The sequence below is a fragment of the Leucopleurus acutus genome, assembly GCF_964270905.1.
Source record: "Leucopleurus acutus genome assembly, chromosome: 9".
In the NCBI taxonomy this organism is placed as follows: Eukaryota; Metazoa; Chordata; class Mammalia; order Artiodactyla; family Delphinidae; genus Leucopleurus; species Leucopleurus acutus.
This window is the reverse complement of record NC_139144.1, coordinates 94,559,188-94,577,009: the sequence shown is the minus strand read 5'-3', so window position 1 is coordinate 94,577,009 and position 17,822 is coordinate 94,559,188. Positions and strand designations below refer to the sequence as shown.

Genomic DNA, 17,822 nt, shown 5'->3' with positions numbered 1-17,822 from the left:
GCTTGAGCATATTTAAATACTAATAGAATTCAGTGAGAGGAAGCAGCTGAAGTTAAAGGACAGTCAGAAGAGAAGAAGAGACAGCAAAGGAATGTGATAAAGCATGTACCACATCAAAAACTATAGTGAGTTAACACAGTGCCAAAACCTCAGGAGTCCCTACTTTTAGGACATTCCCAGTATAGAAAGTTTATCACTAATACAGAGTCAATTCCGTCTATTTCCAACATTGAGTTCACCTAATTCTGGATGGTAAGACCATTGATAGGAGGTCCAGGTTATTATATAAGGACAGAAATGGCCTGAGCAAATCATTTAAACCATGGGAAATAAGTTGTCTATATTTCAGAAGACTGGTGGCAATAGGGCTTAGAGGAAGGGTTCATGATGAAAGAATAAGGGTGCGGTGGTTTAAGAAGAAAACAAGTTTTTCTTTTTTGTCAGGCACTTATGTACTGTGCAAATGTTTTATGTAAACATTATTCTCACTTATTACAACCACCTTGTTGGCATTCTCATTCTACAGAAGAGGGAACAAGCTCAGGACAACTAACCTACCCAAGATCACACAGCTGGTAAATGATAAAGATGGGATTAAAGCCTAGGTCTATATGACTGCAAGCCCGTAAGTATTTCTTACCCTTTTTGGCAGTTCTGCCTCAAATCTCTTTCTTTAAAAACGTTATGGGAATTCCCTGGCAGTCCAGTGGCTAGGACTCAGCGTTTTCACTGCTGTGGCCTGGGTTCAGTCCCTATTCGGGGAACTAAGATCCCACAAGCTGCTCGGCTCGGCCAGAAAAAAAAAGTTATTTGTTATATACACAATATTTTAACTAAAGGAATCAAAACATCAATCTATCCTAATCCTTTTGCTTTCTTCATCTTAGCAAAGTAAAACATCTTCAGATAATAATATACCCATGTCCATGAAATAACACAGGGGGAAATAGTATGTTAAACATTTTTATTTTTTTGATCAGTTCAATTGAACAAATGCTTGTTTTGACCTCTTAATACTATTATTCTAATGTTAATCTCTTAGAAGAGATGATGTTTTGAAGTGCTTGGAGTATTTTTGTTCAGACTGTTCTCCTAGTGAGTAGAACTGAGCCTTGCATTCAAAACACTGATTGAATAATTGTCTATGTAAGTCACTGTGGAAGATGCTTTATAGACTACAAAAATGAATGAGACAGTATCCTTACTCTAAAGAAGCTGACAGTCCAGGGAAAAAGAGATTATACGTCTACAATTATAATACCAGAAGAAACTGACATATACCACAAAGGGGGCACAGATAAAGAACTATTGGTAGTTCACAGAGAATTTTTATTTGTGGAATTCAGGACTTTAGAGGCAAGGGGACCACTTAGGAGTCTAGTTTAATAGTTCAGCCAAAAGATTTCCAGAGCTTAAACTAGGACGGAGACAGTGATGCTAACAGTTCTTGCAAAAGCAGAACTTACTGACTGGATCTGGAGAGTGAGGAGAAAGAGAAATACAGAATGAAGCCCAAGTTCTTGACTTGGTCAGCCAAGTGCATTATGGAGCCCTTCACCCTGAGACAGAATTCAGAAGGAAGAGCAATTTGACATGGAGGGTAGACGGCAGAAGCGGAGCGGTCAGTGTGCTCATTCCATTGCCCTCTCCCTGGCCTTCCTGCAGCCTGCAGATGAGTGGTGGCCATGTTCTTATACCTAAGGGTCAACTCTGTCAGGCTTGGGAGATAACAGCCCCCCACTGTCTTGTTGACCTTAATTCAACCCACATCTTTATAAATATCCCTTCATTAACTCTCCTCAGTAACCCTGTATGAGTGTGCCATCTGTTTCCTACCAGGATCTTAACATCATATTTGTGTACTTAGATAAAAGGTATATATGTATAATTGTTTGTTTATGCATAGGAAACATCTAGAAACATGCCCACCAAACTGTTAGTAATCGTTACCACCTGGTAATGGGGTTGGGAGAGGGGAGGGAGGGACAAGGGAAAAGGTAAGAGGGCTTTATTTTATGTCTGTACCATTTGAATTCCTTAATAGGCTGTATTACTTTTTAAATTAAAAAGAAAACTAAAGAGTTTTAAAAGTAAATCAAGAACATCAAGCAGCCTAGTATAGGAACTTCAGAAAATTCACTGTAAGTAAAGATGAAACCTCCCTAAGAAAACCTCAGTCAACAAAATTTCAGAGAAATTCAGTCAACAAAATTTCAGAGGAAACCCCTAAACTTTAAAAAAAATTTAATGATAAATACATATTGATAGAAATTATTAAATTCTTGTATGAAGGCAGCATCCAAGGAATCTCTCCATTTTCATGGCTCCCAGCCCTTCCCTCCAGGCTGTTGGGGCAACTTGAGACCCACTAAGCCAGCCGACTCCTCCACTGAGCGCTCACCCTTGCCATGAAATTCCTGGTGAAGGGCCACATGTTCTCGGATGCTGCGCAGAAGGCAGAGATAGGTGGCAGCTTGGAAATGAAGCTCATGCTGGGCTCTGCACAACTTCTCACTGGTGACCTGGAAAAGTAGCAAGGTCAGATATTCTATTAACAGCCCAGCTGCAGATACAGGTCCACAGAGAAAGATTTATTAAACAAGCATTCTCTAGAATGAAAGTAAATTGCAGAGGACATACAAACTTGTGTTTGTGTATACTTAATAACATATATAAAGGCACTCTGTACATATATAGAGGCACTCTGTACATATATAGAGGCACTCTGTAACTGTTGATGATTAGGAAAGCTGGCACCTGTTAATCAAAGAGGAATTTTACAAAGAGTTTCACTGAAGCATTTCATCATGTCCTCAAATTTTAATACTGGAAAAAAGTTTATCTCTTGGTGCAACACCCTCATTTAACGAATGAGGGAACTAAAGCCCAGAGAGGCTCTATGGTTGGTTAATGGCAGAGATGGGGAATATAGTCAGGTCACTGATCATTAACGTCACCTAAGGAATAAAATACAGAACTTTCTCCCCTTCAAACAAATGAAGGGCTGCTTTATTTTATGTGACTGTGGACTTCGGTTAATATGGCATATGCCTTTCATTTCAATGAAAATTAAAAACTTATTTTTCTGGAAAATAGCTTTGTCCTCACCAGTAACAAAATGAAGGTTTTATAAATAAAAGTAATATGCATATGTTCATACTACTTAATTATACTCGCTCTCACAATTTACTTATTCATCTGAAAAATCTGTATTCTGATGACCTTTAGAAGCTGGAAATGCCATATCCATTCCAAAGTGACTACAAACTTTGTTTTTTCTTCATCATAATTAACTTCCAGATTAAATTAGTACACAGACTTTACTTGACTAGTTTTACGTTCTGAGGCTGTGAGAAAGGGGCAGGAAAGGTAAGACAAAGATGTGTGCATAGCCTCAAATGACTTAAGGAGCCCTGTTCAAGTGTGGATTAATCTCTGGGCACCACTGCCTACATATGTCTCTCTTTGACCTTTCTTTACTTCAATATCTAGGTTTGGAATCTGAAAACTAGAATGTGTGCTTTAAGATTTGCAGATCACATATATGAAAATGGCACCTATAAGCTGCTCAAAAATAAAATTCATCTGCTTTAATCAATTTAACTTTTTATAATTAAAAATTTATGAGTGACCAACACTAATGTCAAGCATCAACAAAGGGTAACATTCATTTCTATTATATAAGTCTAAATTGATAGAATTTGAAACAGGAATTCTATGTTAGTATAGGACAGAACGTAACTGATCTTGATTCAGCCTGAGTCAGAGGAGTCAGGAGAGAAGCATCAGCAATATTACACAGTAAATGAACCACAAGAGACCAAGAGATCTAATGAAATAGAAAATTGTATTTTCTCTATGGAGAAAGGGGAGCTCCCTCCCTAACTGAATCCCTTCAGCCTAGGGAGAGGAGAGAGAAAATGGGCATAGATTATTGAGTTAGCTCTGAGCCAGCAGGAAATAGAACCCTTCCCCATATCCTCATATGCATTCCACAGAGTGGTGTTTCTGGAATTTTTAGCATGAATTTCAGGTGTATTTCCAAGGAATTTCAGAGCCATTACCAAGGCCTTCTCAAGGGCAATAATGTTGCCTCCATTAGGTACAACTATAATCATGTCACCTTAAAAATCTTAAGAGTGACTTCCCATTACATTTCCAATAAAGTTTAAGTTGCTGCCTACCACCTACCTCATCTTCCTCCACTTCATCCACCACACCCTAAACCTTAGCAGCTCTCACCTGTCAGTTCCTCCACCTCTGGGCTTTCAGTTATGCACCTTCTTTACTTGGACCTCATCTTCCCCAACCCCCATTTACTTGCTAACTCTAATTTATTCTTCAAGTCCCTGGTTAATGAATTTCCTCCTGAAAGCCTACCCCTTCTGTATGCCAGGACCCCTGTTGTCTATTTACTCCCTTAGCACTTGTTTATTCTAAGTCCTTGGTTATATGGCTCCTCGGGTGGATTGTAAGCTTCTTAAAAGACAGCACCCATGTGGCTCTTATTCGTCGTTTTTAGCCAAGTTCCTAACAGTCCCTAATATTGTGACCTTTTAAAAATTAATTGAGGGCTTCCCTGGTGGCGCAGTGGTTGAGAATCCGCCTGCTGATGGAGGGGCTACGGGTTCGTGCCCCGGTCCGGGAAGATCCCACATGTCGCGGAGCGGCTGGGCCCGTGAGCCATGGCCGCTGGGCCTGCGTGTCCAGGGCCTGTGCTCCGCGGCGGGAGGGGCCACAGCAGTGAGAGGCCCGCATACCGCAAAAAGAAAAATTAAAAAATTAGTTGAAGTTTAGTTCTAACATTTTGCATTCTAACTTCCATGGTTCAGAAAATCAAGAGTTAGGATGACGGTTCTCCCTCTCCCACACTGCTCAAAAGACGCTAAGTTTCCTTTGCTAAAGCCCAAGCTGACTCTCCAATTTATATTTCTGAGAAAGGCTGCAACTCCTTTCCAAGCCCGATCAGGAACTCTAGAGTCAGCAATTAAATGGAAAACTCTTATTTGGGAACCGAGTAACCTAGAGCCTAGTTGTTCCTATACATGTGCTTGTACAGGTCAACTGTCCCCGAGCCTCAGTTGCCCCTTTTGAAGAAAGACACTATCTCCCATCCGATCTTGCCTAAGGGGTAGAAGGAGTGCGGATTTCACAAAGGGATTTTCCAAGAATGACGGCCTCCCGTATGTACATATTTATCTACTACAGGCGGCAAAACTGTTGTCTGGTCACATATCGCGTCAATGTTGTAACTCACAGTACCACCTCCTTAGAGGTTTCTAGTTCAGCTCTGCAAGGCACCATTCCCCGAAGCGGCGTAGTCCTGCTCTTCAAGAAGCGCCCGATATTTCCTCTCTGCATCAAAAACCGGTTCCCAGAACAGCTCTCCTCCGCGAAGGAGAGTGTTGGGTAGATGCTGTGGCCTGCGACTCTACACTCTCCACCAAGGACATCTTTTTTCTTGTCCCTCTCTATTTCCGCCATTTCACTTCCTTCTGACTTTCCCCTCCACACAGGCCAAAGACAGCCAATGAAATCCTCAGGGACGGCTCCACCCCAGGATGACTTTGCCTTCCCGCCGGTCCTCGATCTGTTTGGAGGGAACCAGAGCCTCCGAAATGAGGGCTAAGGCCAGGCGCGCTCCACCCTGCCCAGACTCGACTCTCTCTCCCTTCCCGGGAAAGGGACGCTGGAGCCCCCGGACACGGGCTTCCGTACCCGATGTGCACGGAAAGCCTTCACGAGGTACCGATAGGCCGGGGTGTGGCGATAGGGTCGGCCTGTGGCCGCGTTCAAGTAGCGCAACTCTCGGAGAAGGCCTCGCCAAGTACGCAGCGGTGACCCCAAGGCCGCCATTTTCCCGTCGTCCAAGCCTGGCGCGGGACGGCGCCCTACTCCCCTTACTCCCTCACCACCCCCTTGCTCAGCCGCTTAATGGTACGGTCGGAACCAGACTGCCGGCTCCCCCTATCGACTGCAGGACAGTGGAATGTCTCACTTCCCTTCTTTGCGGAGCGTTATTAATCGAACACCGAGCGGCGTCCTAAGGTGTTAAGACAAAAGCAAACGAAAGCCGAGTGTAACTGAAGAGCCTGGAGAAAGGCCGGGCAAGGGAAAAGAAGGTCCTAGTTCCTTTCCTGACTGCGTCATTTCAGACGCCATTCGCTGACAGACCGCTGACTCTGGAGAAAATGAGGGCATGTCGGAAGTGGGTGTCAATTTGAAATAGAAAACTTTGAGAAGATTTTATGTCTAGAGGGGATGTCAAAATTCAACGTACTGACTTAGCAGAAATCTTAATGGGGTTACGGCTCAGAAGAAGGAAATGGGAGTTTGTTGATTCTCGCAAACTGTAGCCTCACACCTAGAAAAACCACGCATACATTTTCCATCTTTAAAGAGTAAAATTAAGTTAGTATTTTTCGCTATAATTGTTTAAGAAGGAGGAAAGGTAAAAAGTTTTATTTTACAGGCAAAAGTATAGTCACCCCAGATGGGACTCGAACCCACAATCCCTGGCTTAGGAGGCCAATGCCTTATCCATTAGGCCACTGGGGCTTCGGTGAATAATGTGCTCAAACAGCGTATTCAATTTTTTTCCTCCTTGGTACGTCATCATCATCGCAGATTCTTTCTAACCTATCCTAGGAAACTACACTTAGTACCATTAATGAGGTGCGAGGCATGCTGGGAGTTGTAGTTAAGAGAACAAATTTCCGCCTCACAGCTCCAAAGGTTTTACCCTCGAAGCAGCACCGATGCGCCGGACGGAGATCGGGCACGCGCACGGTTTTGCGTACGCGTTTCCTACGCGGTAGCTGCCGCGCCTGCGCAAAAGCGCGCATACGACGTCGCGGAGCCGAGTGCACTGGACACGCTAGCCGAATCTCCCAGATTCGCCCGCTGAGCTTGTGCTTTGTTGGGTTTTCACCGGAAACAGCCGGCCCCTTCCGGTGTTGCGGCTTTCCGGACTTGGCTTGGCTGCATCCTGCCATTAGGGGGCGTGCGTAGCGGTCATTTTATTTCCGGTTGAAACACAGGCCATTTCCGCAGAGCAAGTGGCCAGTTAGAGACGGTTATCTTGCCTTCTGAATTGGCAGGTTAGTGGTAAACATGGGATAGCAGGGAATTAGAATTAGTTAATTCACTAGGAATTAGTTAATTATAAACAATTAGGAGTTAATTTTCTGTTTCTTTTCCTATTTGAATAAATTGGACAAGTCACTTCTGAGTCTCAGCGGACTAACCCCTTGCTTAAAATCTCGCAGTGGCTCCCCGTTGCCCGTAAGGTAAATTTCAGACCACTGGACCCTACCTAAATTGACCCTTGCCTGTGTCTTAACCTTCATCTCTTCTCACCCTCTGCTCAGTGTAGCCGAACTTCTCTGTCTTCCTCTCCACATTTTTTAAATAGATTTATTTAATTAATTTTATTTGTTTTTGGCTGCATTGCGTCTTTGTTGCTGCATGCGGTCTTTCTCTAGTTGCGGCGAGCGGAGGCTACTCTTCGTTGCGGTGCGCGGGCTTTCATTGCGGTGGCTTTTCTTGTGGAGCACGGGCTCTAGGCGCGTGGGCTTCAGTAGTTGTGGCTCGCAGGCTCTAGAGTGCAGGCTCAGTAGTTATGGCACACGGGCTCAGTAGTTGTGGTTCATGGGGTCTAGAGTGCAGGCTCAGTAGTTGTGGCACACGGGCTCAGTAGTTGTGGCTCGCGGGCTCCAGAGCACAGGCTCAGTAGTTGTGGCACACGGGCTTAGTTGCTCTGCAGCATGTGGGATCTTCCAGGACCAGGCAAGCCCCCCTCTCCACATTTTGTGTTATTCCCTTTGCCTGAATCTTAACCATTCGCATTAATACTCCTATTTACCTTTTGGGCTTCAAGTTTCCTCGGGAAGTCTAGGTCAGACACTTCTCCAGGCCCTTATGGTCAGCATGGCAAAGTTAAAATGATTCACTTCACCTCCTGTGGGCTCCTCTAGATTCTCTATGTAATCTTACCTTTTACGAGCTATATCACCTGTGTCTCAGCTTCATCATCTTCCTCACAAGCCAAGATGCAACTGTGCAGACTCCGGACTGCCCATTCTCATGGGGCTCTCTTCATAGGTCCCTCTCAGGGTTCACCAGCTCTAGCTGTGCCAACTTTGATCAATTTTTCACGTGGGCTGGAATCCTGACACTTCCAGAATCAACTCAAGAGTAAACCAGTATGACTTAATGTGAATGAATTGATCTCTCCCTGTCACACTCATAAAATATTCATTTTATCACCCTGTAATTCACAAGTGTCTGATATTTAAAAGGCAAATATGCAGGGAGTTAAGAAGAATGCTGTCAGCTATTTTCCCCTTAGTAGAAATTTGTTTATCCAACTTTCTAAGATGTAGCAAATTTAAGCCAGCTCTGAGGAAGTGGGAGAATTAATTGGAAGTAGGTTTTCAATAACTGTTGATACGTTATGATAAGGGGCAATAAGACATAATTCTGAGTTCCTTTTTACTGAACTGCAGAGAGACTCTTCTTCCATTTTTACACTAAAGCAAGAGTAAATAGATAATCATAAAATGTTAGCTCTATGTAGCCACTAGTCACCAAAGATGGCCCCCCAAGATCTTCCCCTTTCATACATATGATGCTTCTTACATCAAGAGGTGAAGCTTATTACTCATCCTACTCACCCCTCCCACACTTGAAAGCCAGCTTAGGCTGGCTTTGTGACCAGATTTAACTAAAATAGAATGTTCTGGGACTTCTCTGGAGTCCCAGGCCTTAAAACTGGCAACTTTCACAATCTGCTTCTTATCCAACTACTATGCTGTGAAAACCCCACGGCCCATGAAGAATCCTGAAATAACGCCAAGCCTACCTCTCAGCTGACAGCATGAATTATCATGTTCAGTGAGCCATCTTGAGTGTCACAATCCAGTGGCACCCCCAAATGACTACAGTCTCAACCAATGTCATATGGAGCAGAGAACTGCCCAGCTAAACCCAGTCAACCCAAAGAAACATTAAAGATAATAAAATGGCTGTCTGGGAATAAATTCCACTAAATTTTAGAATTACTGTGTGTCAACAGAAAACCAAATCAGTCTAGAAAAGTTCTTAGAGACAATTTAGCCAAACTTCATAATTTTGCAACTTTGGAAAATCTTTATATTCCTAGTGCAGGGCTACATACCCAAAGCCCTACAGAAGAGAGCAGGCAGGTAAACAAGAGTGAATCAGGCAGGTGGGTTCCTGCCTCCTGCACAGGAGCGAGACTTTTCAGCTCTATATAGTTGCAAGTAGGAATGTGGTTACAGTGTTGCCAGAGCTTCTGATTTTTCAAGAGAAGTTGTAAATCCAGAATTTTTATGCAATGCCCCTTTAAGTGTTAGCAGTCAGTTAAAAACAATACTGTCTGTCAAACAAAACACTTCTGTTGACCTTATATAACCTAGGGTTGCCAGGGTTCAAACTATGTCCTGGGGCACTTCACAGGCGACCCTCACCACAATCCTATGATTGTGCTCGGATTTTACCTGCTTAGAAATGTGGGAACAAGCTCAGGGCAGTTTCTTGGCTTAGCCAACTTCACTAACTGCTCAGTGATAAGGCTGGTATTTGGCCTCAGGCAATCTAACTCCAAAGCCTATTTTTTAAACTTAAAAAAAAGTTTATAGCAGAAAAGGGATTTTTATTAAAAAGGTACTGGGTGATTCTCAGAACTTCCTGGTAAGGCTAGACACTAGGCTTAGAAGCTACAGAGGCAAGAAACCTCACCTCAAAGTCTGTCCCAGATCTGGTCCAGTGAAAACACCAGCAGGCACAGTCGCTGCAGTTGCAGTGCTAACACAGTGACACTGGACAGGGGCTGGACAATGGCATCAAAGCTGTCGCTCCAGGACACTGGCAGTAGCTGGCTCCTCTGCTTCCACTTGTGCCAGAATAGATTAAGTCATTACCTAAGAGTCAGAGTTCTGGGCTGAGTACTTCTAATTAGCATGGCCTGGGTTATGTTCCCATGTTGTTCGGGGGAGGCTGGGAAAGCGAATATTTTGTCATTCGATGAATTTTTATTAAGCATCTGCTGTGAGGCAGGCATTTCCAGATGCTAGGGAAAGCACTAGTAGAATAGTTCTACTCATGAAGCTTCCATTCTAGAAAGGGGCAGACAGACAATAATCAAATAAACAAGCAAAACATAAAATTTATCAAATGGTGATAAATGCTATAAAGAAAAAGAAAGCCAGGGGCCAGGGATTGAGACCTGCTAATGCGTTCTGGGAGGTCCTTACTGATAAGGTGACATTTGAGCACAGACCCAAATGACCTGCAGAATCTGCATCTTCAGGGTGTGTGTGTGTGTGTGTGTGTGTGTGTGTGTGTGTGTGTGGAAGTGCCCACACTTTAAGTAGAGAGACACTACCTCCAGTCTCCACCCACTGTGAGGCCACCATTATTCTGTCCTTCAAGCTCTGGGAGGGTACAGGAGGAGTTCTGGGACAAGTTTTCTATGCCCAGTGAAACTGTAGGAACAGACCCTGAAGGTCCAGTCTTAACACTGCAGCTATAGCAGTGACTAGCTAACTGGCCATGAGCTTGGGAATCTGGGGGAAATTTTGGTGGGAAAGAGCCAGGACTAATGAAAGCGGATGTATCTGAGAGTAGACGTTTGTAGGCACTCGCTTCCATCAATCGTGATCCTAGAGATGGCGTGTCTCAAGGCAGTGATTTCTAAACTTCTTTGATTGTGTATCCACTGTGGTAAAAATCCTGTGCCTCCCCCTTTGTATTTATTTTTAAATTATATACGTGTACTATTGATTCAATGTAGTAGATACATTTAAAACGTGCACAAAATAGAAATAAAACGTATATTTTAAAAAAGAAAAACAATATTTTGAAAATATTTTTATTTTATTTATTAACAGTAAAAAAGTACTAATTTCTCTCAGTAAAGAAAGATTATTATTCTTTATTTTATTGAAAATGCAATGTAATACAGTATGTTTTATTATTTTGAAAATCTTGGTTTAACACATCATTTGGGGCAACAAAATCACATAGTGATAAAACATTTCTAAACATCCATTCTCAAATTTCTTCACTGCGTGAGTTTCTTTTAAAAAGGCAGTCAGTGCCTCACTTAGCTTTAAAATATCACTTGTAGCTTAAAGGACCCATTAAGTATGTTCATTTCTTTCAGAAGATCAGCTATGCACCTGTATCCATCAGGGCTCAGTCAGAAAAAGAGAAACCACTGCAGGCTTTTCAAGCAGAAAGGAACTGAGTGCAGGGCATTCAATTCAGTAGACGCTTGACGGCACTATTAGAAGAGCTGCAGGAGTTAAGGAAAGCTGCCACTAACGTTCAGCAGTTCAGAGTATTGGGAGGTTGCTGCTATCACCTAGGTCAGAAAAATACAGGTCCCCCCACTGCTGATCAGAGCTGGTCCCCAAGTGCTCACGTAGGGGCTGATAGGAGATTACTTGGGAGCTACGGCAGAACTTTAAGTCTCCCATGGCCTGCCTGTTTTGCTAGGTGCTGCCAGAAGAAAAAATATCACTTTTTCCTCCCACCTACAAAATACCACATGAATACATCTAGCAGAAAGAAATCACATCCAGAACCTTGAAGGCAAGGAGTTTGGGAATGTTTCCGTAAATCTAGCCCCTGTAATACATAAGGATATGGGAATGAATGCTGTCTGTCAAAAACCAGACTGCAGACCACACAGCAGCATACTCCTCATACCCTCTTGTCATCACAGAGGAGGACAGCAAATGAGAAACACTTGCCTCTTTTGTAAAAGAAAAATAGGTAATTTTTAAGTTTGACAACTCTTGTAAATACTTTTCAGCAAGATAATCATTCCATCTGTGTAGTTTACAGATTTTTATGTCGTTTACTTCCCATTACATAGTAGTTTCTGCCATTTAAATGTCTTACTCTTAAGCAAATTAACCTTACTGATAACATCCTGTAGCATATAGACTGCAGTACATTATAATACTCAGAAGTAGAGGTGACTATTACCCAGCAAGCTGGACTTGCTAGATACAAGCAGAGAGCAATTTATTCCTCCTTCCACTGCTGCTTGTGGATTTCTTCCTCTCCGGCATGAAATCGTGGGTGGCTCACACAGCTTTCCTAGGAAATTACAGGACAGTTGGCTTTTTTTTTTTTTCCTTTGGTTTTAAAAAAGTCCAGTCTGTTTAACATTAAAACTCCAAACGTCATTGCATTAAGACCTCTCCCCATTGTCAGCTGAGGCTGCCACAGGGTGAAAAATGGGCAGTTAGGGCAGTAGGACACGTCCCACCTACTCTTCTGCTCTTCAAAGGCAACCTCTTCCTGGAACAAGCTAGACTTGTATAAACAGAAAGCAACTTTGTTTTCTCATGAGCGCCCCAACACACTTGCTGTAATGATTTGTTCTTATGGTTGGGTGAAGTTTACAGCTTTACTCTTTTAGGTGACAAACAGGTTAAAGAGTTATCATGATCATTTTAAGAATAGTCTCTTTTTTCTAGGTATGAACAAGTCTCATCCAGGATCAGATCAAAACTTCAAATGTCAGTTAATTTAACATTTCTCTCCTCCTCCAGTCTGGAAATGTGAAGGAGAACGGGGGTCAGGATCAGTGTCATTTCTGTTTCCTACTACCTCCTGCCCCCTTGCTGGCTGCTCTTCCAGGCCTGTGGGCCGGTTACAGCAAGGGAAAGAAGAAAGAGGTAAGGTCTTACGTTGTTCGTAGAGATAAGCTGGTGTCCGTGTCCTCCGGGAGCAGCAGATTCCAGTGTTGCTTCTTTTTTTATAGGTTCTCAATAGTTTCTCCTTCTCTGGGGATCTCTCAGCTGTAGTTCCCTTGTAGGCCATGCCTTCTCTAGTTACTTAGAATTCCTGCCCCGGCCCCTTAGTTTCCAGGAGCCTCCCCTCCACTGAGGTCATTCCATCCGTCCAGGTGTTCCCTTTGGCTGGGTTCCTTCTTAAAATGACCAAATCTGGCTCCCTTTCTTGAGAACCACATCAGGCCCACAGGAACTCGGAAACTTTGGGAGTGTAAACCATTCCCATTGCAGCCTTCTCTCCTTTTCTGTCTTCTCCAGGAGCTAGCCACCTACTCCTCATTTGTCTTTAGACTTTTAGGAGTGAGTCAGACACCAGTTTCTGTGTCCCTCATACTCCACAGGATGTGTCACGCTCTCCCAATGGTCCTCTAGAAGCCTCCTCATTTGGCATGAGGTGAAGAGGAAGCACCTCCACCCTCTCCTGCTTGGGGAGCGGAATGGAAACGTCCAGCATACTGACAGCTGCTTCCAAAGGAATCTTCTCACATTCTCTCACAGAGCCTGAAGGTGGGTGCCGAGCTCTTCCTTCCCAGCACTGAGCCAGTGCTTCCCAGCATCTAGTTCACAATCTCTTAGCATGTGGTGCACAGGTGATCTAGCTCCTTTTCCCTTTAGAATGTGGATGGACTTGGCACCTACTGTTTTGTTCTCAGCCTTTGGGGTTTCTGGTGAAACTGACACAGAAAGATTCCCACTTTAGTAAATGAAGTTACCACTGTCAAACCCTCCTTATGGAACTCCTGCTCTTTCAGCAGGACACCTGATGCACTGCAGGCAGCATGCGACAGTCTGACTTGTGAACAGGACTGTGTGAATGTACAGTTAATATAGAACTTTTTGATATTTACATATTAATTATTAAGTATAATCTTATATTAATTATATTAAATTTTAATATTATGTGTTTATATAGAGATATAACTATTTTTATGGAACCTATATATAAGACTTTTGTTTTTTACATTATGGAAGATTAGATGTGCAGAGAAATCTCTCTCCATATAAAACACAAAGTCCTGGGTGAAATTTTAACAAACATAAAAATACATTTTTTTAAGTTTGACTGAGCTGACAGTAAAGGAAGCCACAACAACCGAGGTCAGAAAAAAGGAGGTAAGTGAGCAGTAAAAGCAACATTTGCCCTGAAGACATCTGCTCACTCCTGGTGGCCTACAGTCTAGATTTTAATTTGCCTCAGGCAGTCCAAAGGAAAGAAAGCCTCAGAGCAGCATGGTAGGAGGCCAGATCATAAACTCTTGCAAAATGACGGAGCCCCCAACAATTGACCTTATTGCTGGGAATGAAAAAAATATCCCTGACCTCACCAAGAGGAGACTTATCTGTCTCAACCTCAGCTCAGGGTTGGGTGGCAGGGTAGGGGACCTTCTACAAGAATTCTTAACCACCAGCAGTAACCACTCCAATACATTTGTGGCTGAAAGTCCTCCTGTCTGTGTGTCCTTGAAATCCTTAAGCTGAGCATTTAGTTTGAAGTGGTCCTGGGTTGGTAATGTTCCTAGAAGCCTGGAAGAAGCAAACTCAAATACTCTTTTAGAGGAACACACTTTAAAACAAGGCCTCAAAGAATGCCCAAAGCCAAAGTGCAGGGATATATAATAAAAAATCACCACACACATGCAGAAATAAGCCAGTACAAGCAAGTTAGTGGAAAACAATGAACTGTAGGATTGGACCTACAGTTTGGTTCAAGGTCTGACTCTGGTGCCTGGGACCTTGTGGGTCTGATGCTCCCAACCCACTAAGCGTATGCTAGGGCCCTGACCTTGGCCTCTCCCCTTCGTATATATCACTGGCTGAGAAAGCTGCTAAACCCAAGAAAAAACAGGCTCACACCTGAAAATAATGAGATACTTGAGGAGTATAATCACAACAAAGAGACAATTATAAGAGACAAACATACCCTAATAGACAAACCAGAACAACACAGATCAAGAACTTAAAATAAGCATAATAAAGATCCTCACAAAGAGGCTAATAATAAGGAACAAGCAGTTACACAGAACCAAATGGAAATATATATGAAACATGTAATAGCTGAACAAACCCAACAGACTGGATAAAAACAATGGCTAGCTAGCTGAAAAGTGAATAATAATCTAGATCAGCTCAAGGAATTTTCCTAGAAGGTACTAGAAAGAGAGGGAAAATATGAAAGAACATTTAAGAGATAATAATAATGTCAATATCTGTACAATATGAATCACAGTAAGAGAGAAAATGGATTTAGGGAAGAGATATTTAAAGAAATCATAAGTAAGAACTTTAAAAAAATGTAAGATAAAAAAGACTCCATTTCAAAGATCTCATGGAGTACCAAATGGAATAAATATGGAAAAACCAAAACTTCGACACATTACAGTGAAATTTAAGAACATTAAAGACAAAAACAAAACTCTAAAAGCTTCTGGAGAGAAGAAGCAGATAGTTCACAAAAGAATAAGAATTAGATTGACATTAGTCTTCCTAAAAGACACTGGAGACAAAGAAAACAATGAAGTTATATATTCTAAGTGATGAAGGAAAGTAACTTAGAATATTATACCCAGCTAAACTGTTACTTAAATGTAAGGATGGAAAGATGATACATTCAGACATACAAGGCCTTAGAAAGTTTACAGCACAAAGGGTCTCTTTGAAACCTCTCCTGCTAAGTGAAATAAGTCAGACAGAGAAAGACATATACTGTATAATATCACTTATATGTGGAATCTAAAAAATACAACAAACTAACTACCATATGACCCAGCAATCCCACTACTGGGCATATACCCTGAGAAAACCAGAATTCAAAAAGAGTCATGTACCAAAATGTTCATTGCAGCTCTATTTACAATAGCCCGGAGATGGAAACAACCTAAGTGTCCATCACTGGATGAATGGATAAAGAAGATGTGGCACATATATACAATGGAATATTACTCAGCCATAAAAAGAAATGAAATTGAACTATTTGTAATGAGTTGGATAGACCTAGAGTCTGTCATACAGAGTGAAGTAAGTCAGAAAGAGAAAGACAAATACTGTATGCTAACACATATATATGGAATTTAAGAAAAAAAAATGTCACGAAGAACCTAGGGGTAAGACAGGAATAAAGACACAGACCTACTAGAGAATGGACTTGAGGATATGCGGAGGGGGAAGGGTAAGCTGTGACAAAGTGAGAGATTGGCATGTACATATATACACTACCAAACGTAAGGTAGATAGCTAGTGGGAAGCAGCCGCATAGCACAGGGAGATCAGCTCGGTGCTTTGTGACCACCTGGAGGGGTGGGATAGGGAGGGTGGGAGGGAGGGAGACGCAAGAGGGAAGACATATGGGAACATATGTATATGTATAACTGATTCACTTTGTTATAAAGCAGAAACTAACACACCATTGTAAAGCAATTATACTCCAATAAAGATGTAAAATAAATAAAATACAACAAACTAGTGAATATAATAGAAAAGAAGATCACAGATATAGAGAACAAACTAGTGGTTAAAAATGGGGAGGGGAAATGGGGGAGAGGTAACATTAGGGGTAGGGGATTAAGAGGTACAAACTATTAGGTATAAAATAAGCTACAAGGATATATTGTACAACATGGGGAATATAGTCAATATTTTATAATAGTAATAAATGGGGTATAACCTTTCAAAATTATGAATCACTATATTGTACACTGTAACTTATATAATATTGTACATCAACGACACTTCAATAAGAAAAATAATAAAAAATATAAAATATAAAAAAAGAAAGAAAACTCTCCTGGAAAAAGTACTTTTATATATTTAATATACTAATATAAGTAAATTATACTTAATACACTACATACTTAATAAGCATATGAAAAGATGCCCAAAACCATTAGTCATTACAGAAATGCAAATCTAAAGGATGAGATATCACTTTATACCAACCAGGATAGCTATAACCAAAAAAAAAAAAAAAAGGAAGATAACAAGTGCTGGTGAAGATGTAGAGAAATTTAACCTCTTATACATTGTTGGTGGAAATGTAAAATGATCCAGCTACTGTGGGAAACAGCTTGGTGGTTCCTCAAAAAATTAAACATAGAGTTACCATATGACCCAGGAATTCCACTCCTAGGTATACACCCAAAAGAACTGAAGACATATATCTACAAAAACTTTTACACAAATGTTCATAGCAGCATTATTCATAATAATCAAAAAGTGGAAACAGCCCAAGTGTCCATACTAATGAATGGATAAATAAAAATATCATATATTCATACAATGGAATATTATTCAGGATATAGATAGCTGGGATATTAAATTTAATATTAGGGCAAAAACACATCATAAAGAAAAATGAGCGACATTATATATTGGTGAAAAGAACAATAGATCAGAAAGATATAACTAAAAATAGAACTACCATACGACCCAGCAATCCCACTACTGGGCATATACCCTGAGAAAACCATAATTCAAAAAGAGTCATGTACCACAATGTTCACTACAGCTCTATTTACAATAGCCAGGATGGGGAAGCAACCTAAGTGTCTACTGACAGATGAATGGATAAAGAAGATGTGGCACATATATACAATGGAATATTACTCAGCCATAAAAAGAAACGAAATTGAGTTATTTGTAGTGAGGTGGATGGACCTAGAGTCTGTCATACAGAGTGAAGTTAAGTCAGAAAGAGAAAAACAAATACCGTATGCTAACACATATATATGGAATCTAAAATAAAAAAAAAAAAAGTGGTTCTCAAGAACCTAGGGGCAGGACAGGAATAAAGATGCAGATGTAGAGAATGCACTTGAGGACACGGGGAGGGGGAAGGGTAAGCTGGGACGAAGTGAGAGACTGGCATGGACATATATACACTACCAAATGTAAAATAGATAGCTAGTGGGAAGCAGCCGCATAGCACAGGGAGATCAGCTCGGTGCTTTGTGACCACCTAGAGGGGTGGGGTAGGGAGGGTGGGAGGGAGACGCA

The 17,822-nt window shown here is 41.7% G+C and overlaps 1 protein-coding gene across 1 annotated transcript; it reads right to left on the bottom strand.

Annotated features, from left to right (window-relative positions):
• Positions 1–962: 962 nt before the first annotated feature.
• Positions 963–5,912, bottom strand: FMC1 (formation of mitochondrial complex V assembly factor 1 homolog). The gene is made up of 2 exons (XM_082846132.1): positions 5,719–5,912; positions 963–2,522 (listed from the first exon to the last, which is right to left on the bottom strand). Exons 1-2 carry the CDS (start codon positions 5,854–5,856, stop codon positions 2,319–2,321), a joined length of 342 nt encoding a protein of 113 aa, XP_082702258.1. The 5' UTR covers positions 5,857–5,912; the 3' UTR covers positions 963–2,318.
• Positions 5,913–17,822: the final 11,910 nt, after the last annotated feature.